This window comes from Galeopterus variegatus, unplaced genomic scaffold (genome assembly GCF_000696425.1).
Source record: "Galeopterus variegatus unplaced genomic scaffold, G_variegatus-3.0.2 Scaffold931, whole genome shotgun sequence".
Lineage (NCBI taxonomy): Eukaryota > Metazoa > Chordata > Mammalia > Dermoptera > Cynocephalidae > Galeopterus > Galeopterus variegatus.
Genome location: NW_007727042.1, coordinates 199,412 through 209,147, shown reverse-complemented (window position 1 = coordinate 209,147; position 9,736 = coordinate 199,412). Strand labels below are relative to the sequence as shown.

Below are 9,736 nucleotides of genomic sequence, written 5' to 3'. Positions count from 1 at the left end.
CATCAGGCATTGTTTTGGGTGATTGGTAAAATGTTCTTCAGAGGCAAGTGACAAAGGCGCCGGGATGAAAGTAAGAAGGTAAACAATGGGACGCGATCAAGAGGCAGTCAGCCCCCACTACAAAACTGCCATCTGCTAGTAACATCAATCCTTCCAGAGGCAGCTTCAGGCAAACAATGTATCAGGAACCAGGCCTGGGAGCAAACAGGCCTGTGACCTTGGGCAAGTCATTTAACATGAATGGGCCTCAGTTTCCTCATCTCTGAAACTGAGCTCATCCTACCCCTTCTGTACATTAGGTGGGCCAAGAGCAGCAATGTCTGGAAGTGAGCCATAGAAACTGTAGAGCCCTATACACACATCAGAAATTATGATGATGATTAACAAATAGAATTATGAAAGAAAAGATTTCAGAGGGTCTTGGGTACAGCATTTTTCTAACCTAATTTTTGTGGGTGTTAACTCTATAGGAATAAAATTAAACTCCTTTAACCAGAATGCAGAGAAATTTAAAGTCTGGAAGAGACAAGATTATTTGGACAAATTTCCTGATGAAATTTATTACCTGGTACTTGCTCATTAGTTGTTAAAATAAAGATAAAAGGTAAAAATAAAAAAAGAATCAGCCAGAGCAATTAATGCTTAATTGGTCCTCAAGCAAAGTTCACTGACTCAGCAGCAGCAATCCTTCAAAAACAAGATAAACACATTTCCTACCAATACAATGCTTATGAAAACCCAAACTGTCCAAAACTCAACATCCCTTTCTCTATTATGGCATTTTTCAAGGTGGTGAAATTAGTCTTATACATCACAAACTTCCTAAAAAGTGTATATTCAAAGATTGAAACTAGGCTTTTGTATTGAGCAGTTGGGTGAATTCAAATCTTTGACCAATAAAGGGCTTGTTTCTAAATTTTCAGCAAGGCTGTAACATCATACTTCACCGTTTTCTACACTGAACTGAAAACTAAAGAGGAGGAGACCGGGGTAGAGGCAGGTTTTCTGCTCCTTTTGCCCTGGGATCTACTCAGAGGAGACTAGCACGCCGGGTTTGACCAGAGCTAAAAGGAAAAGACTTCATACTTCACCGTTTTCTACACTGAACTGAAAACTAAAGAGGAGGAGACCGGGGTAGAGGCGGGTTTTCTGCTCCTTTTGCCCTGGGATCTACTCAGAGGAGACTAGCACGCCGGGTTTGACCAGAGCTAAAAGGAAAAGACTGTTGGTGAGACTGGATAAAAAACAAAGCCCTCCCCCCATGGCTGCTCCCCTCCCAAGTTTCCCAAGCATCTGAAGCGTTTGCGGCAGCTGTGATGCCCGGCCTTCGCGCCACTCCTAGGGACGCCACCCCACTTCCCGGGTCACTGAGTCTTCAGCTGCAGCAGCACCTAGAAGCAAGTGTGGCAACCTCAGGTCACTTGAGCTCCAAATAACCAACTAGCTCAACAGTCATACGTAAGCTCAGAGACAGGCCTCAATATCCACTGAAGATGTAGGTTGTCTTCAGTCTTCCTATGAGAGACCACAACACACCCTGTGTCGCAGCAAGGAGAACCATGAGCAGAAAGAAAACGGACGCAAGGAGGCCCAAGCTTCCCTTAGGGTGCATCCTTGGAGAAAGGGTGAGCATAGCACATGGAGCTTTTAGGTTTCCTTTGCCAAAGCTGAGCCTTGGACATGTGGGTATGGGAGAAGAGTCTGCCTGGCTGCATTTACCTATGCAGTTGTGTCTCTTCTCCTATTTCGCCTGGCTAGTGTGGATTTAGGGAGCAGCTTCTGAAAGAAGGTGGAACCAGCAGCCAGAAGTCATCTCACTCTCCTGGCAGGAAGGACTAGAACCACGGAACCCAGGCAGCGCCTACCAGCCTAAACTGTACGCCGAGGTGCTGGCTTTGAATGAAAGCCCATGACCCTAAACTCGTGCGCACAGAGCGACAGGGCTGCACACTGTGAGATAATACATTTTCTGCACCAAGCTCCCTGTTTATGCTTAAATGCCTCCATTAGTCTGGATCAATATGCCCTATAACAGTTAATCCATGGCAACCCAGGCCAGCCGAGAGACACCGACAAAGAAGTGCCGCCCAGGGATGCTGCCTCCCTGTGCACATCCATGTGAATTTCAGCCCAGAGAAAGAGGCGGAGGCAAAATAACCACCAAGAACAAAAACCAAAAGGGAGGAAAAAAAGGCAGATCGCAAAAAATATACATCAATATTAAGGGGCTTTTTCCAGGCAGGGAAGGGGAGGAGGCAGCGACTATCAAAATGGCCTTAGAGTGACATGTCACCGCCAAGATGATGGAGTATCCACGACACTCCTAAAGTCGAGCGTAGAATCCTCCTCACACACCTGCAATGCAGAGATTGCTGCCCATTCCGTAATCCACACTCTCAACCCCAGCACTATCTGCAACTGAAACCAGTCCGGACTTGTGCTGCTGACACTGTTCCTACTCACAATAAGATTATTGATGCATAACAACATTTCATGATGGCAGGGAGGAAAAAGGAGGAAAGAAAAAAGCCAGAGCAAGAGAAAAAGGAAAGGGGAGGAGAAGGGAAACTCTCCCAGCCCTTATCTCACCTTTTATTTGGGCTTCATATTCAGCGATGATCTCTTTGTCTTTCTTGAACTTAGTTTGAGATGACATCTTCCGACGTGGCCAAAGGAACTGACAGGCTCTTTGATTTATTTCTCCTTTTCTTCCTGAGTCCTCTCTCAAGCCCTGGTAATCACAAGGCTCTGGTCGATTTCACAGGTTTAGGAGCTAATCTCTTTTACTCGGCTGCAGAGCAGTGGAGAAAATCCTTCTCTTTCTGGGAGGAAAATTCTCTTTTACTTGCTGAGAAATGGCTCTAGGAGCTTGCTCTGGTCAGCTCCTCATGCAAAGGAAGAATCACCCTTGGAGCATGGTAACCTGCCCCAGATTTTCAGATTTTCTTCCAAAAAAAAAAATAATGACCAAGAGCAGTCGCACACACACATGCACACAAACACATTCACGCATTCACACGCACACTCATCCAGACACACTTACCCAGCTGTGATGTGCACACACGCTCCCACACTCACACACACTCGCACTCACACACACTCGCTCACTCACTCACTCACACACACACATCCACGATAGGCACAGCGCCTCCTTGATCGTGCAGCCAACCCTGGCTTGCTTTTGAAGGCTCTGCTAAGGAGATGGTCAGGTTGCCAAAGGGCCAGTCATCTCGCATCCTCCCTCCCTTCGGTGCCTCTGGTCTGATGTCCAGTGAGGATCAAAGCCAGGAGAGCGAGATGGAAGTTTTCCTGCTGCAAGCTTAAGCTCCGGTGAACCCAGGGCTGGACTGCTCGCCCTGCAGGGCTGGCTGAGCTCTCCCCTACCGCCCTCGTCACTAGACTCCGCCTCCCGGATTTTATAACAACTGACACATTGTAGCCTACAGGAGAGCAGAATTCACTGCAAGCAGAAAAGGGGAAGAAAATCTCACAAAAGGGAAGGCAACAGGAAAAAGAATGGGGCTGGGAAGGCCTCAGAGGCTCCTGCAAATTCCAGCCATCAGCAGTTGGGTTAGGGATTTTTTTTCCAAAAGCTAAAGATCTCCCATTTCTTTGTATTGTGCAGTTTAACTCAATCTCTCAAAGCAAAGGCTATGAACAGTTTGTCACTCTGCCCGGAGAGTCTAGCACAGGGCTTGACCCATGTAGGGAGGGGCATATATATTTGTTGAGCAATTTCTTGGTGGCAAGAACAACGCAAGGCATTTCAGACATGCAGCCTAGCAAAGCCATTGAAAGCAGGGCTGGAAACAGAGGGTGCTGGGTCAGTGGACTATGGGGTTTGGGGCAAATTAATAACCCATTGAGCCTCAGTTTCCCTGCCAGTAAAATTGTCTTTCTTTGGGGGTTCTTTCATTGACTTTTTGAACAAATATTCACTGAAAGCTTACTATAGGTCCAACACCATTCTGGACACAGGGACATGGCAATGATCAAAATAGGCAAATAAAAAAAATCTCTACCCTCTGGAGCTCCAGGGCCTCCACATCACACAACTCTAGGGAGTCACCACCATTCATGCTAATATTTTTGGCAAAAGCACCACCATAGCAGAATGCATTGTGAATGATGCCCCCTGGAGTCACAAGATGCCCTGGGAGAAGACAACGAAAAATAAAGATACTGAGTAAATTATATAATATGGTAGAAGATAATAAATACCATGGGGAAAAGATATTGTGGAGTAGAGGACTTCAGGAATGAGGGGAGTTCTTGGGAGGATCAAATAGAATGCAAACCTAAGCTTAGCACAGTGCCTGGCACATAGTAAGTACTCAATAAATTGTAGCAATTATTATAATGGGGCCATTATTACTACCCATTATATTCCCCCAACAACCTAACAATGTAGGTATAAGGGTCCCTCTTTCACAGATGAGGGAGCAAAGGCTCAGATATGGGAAGTGACTTACCTAAGGTCACCAACATGTGAACCCAAGCTGTCTTACACCAGATTCTGCCTGTGGAAATGCCTGAAGTCTCCTGCATGCTACAAGGGAGATCAAACCCATTTCATGTGTACTTAGAGTAGAATAAGATTCATTCTGTAAAAATGGAATCAAGCCCTAGAGGGTTGATGGCTGGAATTTCACATATGAAGACTATCATTAATAAGTATTGTCCCCTCAGTGTCCCCTGAGAGAAAATTTCACAAATTTCTCAAGATCAATATAATTTTCCATTTGCCCTTTTCTGAGTGTATAATAAACGATTTAACTTGGACTCAGAAATGAATAGATTATCTATGCCAGTCCATGGAGGTTTCCTGGAGGAGGAGGCAGCTGCAATGGGTGTCCTAAACAGGCATGGTGAGGAGGGTGAGGTGGAGTGGGGTATTCCCACAGAGGGAGCAGAACGTGAGCTAGGGTCCCCAGCTGGCAAAGCACAGGACTTGCTTGGAGCAAGCACAGGGAGAAGCCAAGGTGCAGAATCAGGGGGCTTATTCTAGCTTCATGCTTGGACACAGGAGATCACAGAGTTCATAAACAGATGCCACTGTCCCACAGCTGGAGGAGGAGGCAGCTGCAATGGGTGTCCTAAACAGGCATGGTGAGGAGGGTGAGGTGGAATGGGGTATTCCCACAGAGGGAGCAGAACGTGAGCTAGGGCCCCCAGCTGGCAAAGCACAGGACTTGCTTGGAGCAAGCACAGGGAGAAGCCAAGGTGCAGAATCAGGGGCTTATTCTAGCTTCATGCTTGGACACAGGAGATCACAGAGTTCATAAACAGATGCCACTGTCCCACAGCTTGTGCTGTCACCCCCCTGCCTCTCCCTTCCCATGGGCACACTCAGGCCCTCTGCTGTGCCCTTCTGACTAGTTCAAAACAACAAAAGCCTCACATGTCACCTAAGAAGGATATGCTCGGGGATTAGCATCTCCGCCTCAAACCTAGATTCTCAAAGAAAAATGGGAGTTAATACCATGCACCTTGGAATGTGACAATCTGGATTCCTTCCTGGCTCTGCTACAAGCCCTGAGCTCGTAAGAACTTGAGGGACTTACCCTGCTTGTGTGCCCACTGGTGGCAGGAACTCAGTAAAGTGTCAGCTATTTTTGCCGTTATTAAAATTTTAAATCCACAAATATTTCTAGGACAACATGTGTAGGGCATTGAACCACAGAAATGTCACAAAGAGCCAAATGAAGCTGAAGCAGAGTATGGGATAGAGCTATGTGCTGAACGTTGGAAGAAGCTGGATTTTGGAGTAAGACAGACGGTGAGCTACATTCTGGCTCCACCACGGGCCAGCTGTGTGTGGGGCCTTGGGTAGCTTCTGTACCTCCTCTGAGTCTCAGTTTCCTCCTCTGTCAAATAATGGCGATTTCACTCATTGCACAAGACCCAGTGTGACCGGGCATTTAAAGTGCCTGGCACAGAGCCAAAGCCCCATGGGTGTCATTTCTTTTTTAGGGCCTAACCAAGATATCCAGGTTGGGAGTATGAAGAGAGAAAAGAAGAAAAAAGGGGAAAGAGGGAAAGGTCTGTGTCCCCTGCAAATCTATCACCACACACCATGAGCCCACANAGTAGAATAAGATTCATTCTGTAAAAATGGAATCAAGCCCTAGAGGGTTGATGGCTGGAATTTCACATATGAAGACTATCATTAATAAGTATTGTCCCCTCAGTGTCCCCTGAGAGAAAATTTCACAAATTTCTCAAGATCAATATAATTTTCCATTTGCCCTTTTCTGAGTGTATAATAAACGATTTAACTTGGACTCAGAAATGAATAGATTATCTATGCCAGTCCATGGAGGTTTCCTGGAGGAGGAGGCAGCTGCAATGGGTGTCCTAAACAGGCATGGTGAGGAGGGTGAGGTGGAGTGGGGTATTCCCACAGAGGGAGCAGAACGTGAGCTAGGGTCCCCAGCTGGCAAAGCACAGGACTTGCTTGGAGCAAGCACAGGGAGAAGCCAAGGTGCAGAATCAGGGGGCTTATTCTAGCTTCATGCTTGGACACAGGAGATCACAGAGTTCATAAACAGATGCCACTGTCCCACAGCTTGTGCTGTCACCCCCCTGCCTCTCCCTTCCCATGGGCACACTCAGGCCCTCTGCTGTGCCCTTCTGACTAGTTCAAAACAACAAAAGCCTCACATGTCACCTAAGAAGGATATGCTCGGGGATTAGCATCTCCGCCTCAAACCTAGATTCTCAAAGAAAAATGGGAGTTAATACCATGCACCTTGGAATGTGACAATCTGGATTCCTTCCTGGCTCTGCTACAAGCCCTGAGCTCGTAAGAACTTGAGGGACTTACCCTGCTTGTGTGCCCACTGGTGGCAGGAACTCAGTAAAGTGTCAGCTATTTTTGCCGTTATTAAAATTTTAAATCCACAAATATTTCTAGGACAACATGTGTAGGGCATTGAACCACAGAAATGTCACAAAGAGCCAAATGAAGCTGAAGCAGAGTATGGGATAGAGCTATGTGCTGAACGTTGGAAGAAGCTGGATTTTGGAGTAAGACAGACGGTGAGCTACATTCTGGCTCCACCACGGGCCAGCTGTGTGGGGGGCCTTGGGTAGCTTCTGTACCTCCTCTGAGTCTCAGTTTCCTCCTCTGTCAAATAATGGCGATTTCACTCATTGCACAAGACCCAGTGTGACCGGGCATTTAAAGTACCTGGCACAGAGCCAAAGCCCCATGGGTGTCATTTCTTTTTTAGGGCCTAACCAAGATATCCAGGTTGGGAATATGAAGAGAGAAAAGAAGAAAAATGGGGAAAGAGGGAAAGGTCTGTGTCCCCTGCAAATCTATCACCACACACCATGAGCCCACATCATCTGAAATCTTCTATCCCAAAGAAGAGGTGGGAGAGATCTAGCAGGTCCCCTGGCAACACAGCCTCACCCTTTCCCCTGCAGTCTCCCCCACAGCTCACCCAGTCCCCCAGCTGCCCTCTGTGACACCCCCTCTGCATGGCCACTTCTTCCTCGCTGTAGAGAACCAACTACCATCTCTCATGTTTACTCTTCACATGGTAGTAACAGAAACCAGATTTCTCCGCAAATGAATGTGGTATGTGTCAGGGGAGCTGTGCTACCCGCCAAGGATCAGAATACCCCCTGGAAGGGTATATTCCATTTCCCTCAGGCTCATTTCCTGAATTCTTTTAGATATTCCTGAATTATACTAATAGCTAGTATTTATTGAGCCTTCCCTCTGTATAGACACAGGGCCAAGCACTCTATGTAGATTTTATCACTGATTTTTTGCTGCAACCCAATGCATCAGGCGCTATAATCATTTTTGTCTTAAAGCTGGGGAAACAGCAGTGAAGTCATTTGCCCAAGATCACACAACCAGCTAGTAACTGAATCCCATTCCAGCCAGGGTCTGACTGGCATCACAGCCCAAGGACTTCACCATTAACCAGGACACGATTCCACCCCAGAGGATATTGCTGTCAAGAATTAACATTTGTTTTTATTTTCTATAATTACATTTGCTTCAATACAGTGTTCAACCTAAAGTTTTCCATTAAAAAAAAAAGAATTGGGGGTTAAAAATATAAGGAAAACATGTCACAAATGACCAATGGTGAGGATTAAATTACAGATGAGTAATACAAAACCCACTGAACTGGTTTCTTTTCCTGGTAGGAAAAAAGAAAAAGACTCCACTTGAAGGAAGAGCAACGAGAATCGTTTTTGGTTTAAGGCAATTTTATTTTTCTGCTCAAATATGAACACTGTCCCCTCTCCCAATATGACGAGTTTTGTGACATTCTCCAGGTTGCTACCAGCTAAGGCATCCTTGGCCAGATCAGAGTAGCTCTGCCCTTCAGTCTCCACTCTGCAGAACGAAAGCAACAGCAGGATGCAGCTCATCAGTGGGGGCGCCGGATACAATTAACAGCGGGGATGGCAACAGGCCTTGTCTGTACATACTGCTTTATAGTTTGCAAAGCCCTTTCCCATCATTTGTCTTATTTTGTTCTCAGAATAACCCTGGGGGTCAAGTAAGGCTGTTTTTAATCCTCATTTTACTGATAAGGAAATGAGTGGCTACTTGGGAGCTTTGACATGAGAATGATTTCATAGCCTCAAGTGTAAGGATGGCCTTTCTGTGTCACGAGACCCGTAAGCCAGAAAAGCCTGACAAATTCAATGACATAACAATATTTTCAAAATTCTCCCTGACAAAAACCACCATAGCAAAGTCAAAGACAAACGGCAAACTGAGAGATAATATTTGCAACACATATTCCAGGCCAAGTACTAATTTCTCTAATGCACAGTGCAAATACTTGTACATGATGTTCATATAGAGAACTATCTGCAAAAACCAAAAGATTAATGCAGCCCAAATGTCCACAGATGGATGAACAGATAAACAAAACACGGTGTATCCATACAATGGAATATTATTCAGCCATAAAAGAAACAAAGCACTGATACATGCTATGGTATGAATGAACCTTAAAAGCAATAGGCTAAGTGAAAGGAAGACACAAGGGTCACATATTATTGAGTCCATTTATATGCAATATTCAGAATAGGTAAATCCAGAGAGACAGAAAGCAGATTAATGGTGGCCAGGGGTAGAGGAAGTGGGGAATGAAGAGTGGCTGCTTGATAGGAAGTATGGAATTTCTTTGATAATAATGAAAATGTTTTAGAACTTGCTAGAAGTGATGGTTGCACAACAGTGTGATTGCACTAAATGCCACTGAATTGTACACTTTAAAATGGTTAATTTTATGTTATGTGAATCTGTCTTCAATAAAAAATACTAAAAAAAAAAAAAAAGCTCGTTTAAATCTATAAGAAAAGCACCAACAGCCCAGCAGAAAAATCAGTAAAGGATATGAACAGCAGTTCACAGAAAGGAAAATACATAGAAAATGTTAATCAACCTCACTCATAATCAACATAAATCAGGCATGGCTGGACCCAAGAGCTCTAACAATGTCAACAGGACTCTGTGTGTCTTTCTCCAACTGTCCATTCTTCTTTCCTGTAGAGTGGCAGACTCTTCCCATAAGATGGCAAAAGTGGCCCCCAGCAGCTCCAGGTTTATGTTCCCCCAGCTCGGCAATTCCAGCAAGGAAGGCAAGGTCTCTCCCAGGAGTTCCTGCAGAGTCCCACGTATGGTCAGCTGGCCCGGGCTGGGCACATGGCTATCCCTGAACCAATGACTGTGGCGGGGGGGGGGGGGGGGGGG

General features: G+C 45.6%; 1 protein-coding gene across 4 annotated transcripts in view; it reads right to left on the bottom strand.

Annotated features, from left to right (window-relative positions):
- Positions 1–3,345, bottom strand: part of SRGAP3 (SLIT-ROBO Rho GTPase activating protein 3) — a 268,397-nt gene extending 265,052 nt beyond the window's left edge. For all 4 annotated transcript variants that reach the window (XM_008573540.1, XM_008573541.1, XM_008573542.1 and 1 more), the window contains exon 1: positions 2,590–3,345. In XM_008573540.1, coding sequence (XP_008571762.1) covers positions 2,590–2,656 — 67 coding nt within the window. In that variant the 5' untranslated portion in view covers positions 2,657–3,345. The remainder of the gene's footprint in view (positions 1–2,589) is intronic.
- Between the last annotated feature and the right edge of the window lie 6,391 nt (positions 3,346–9,736).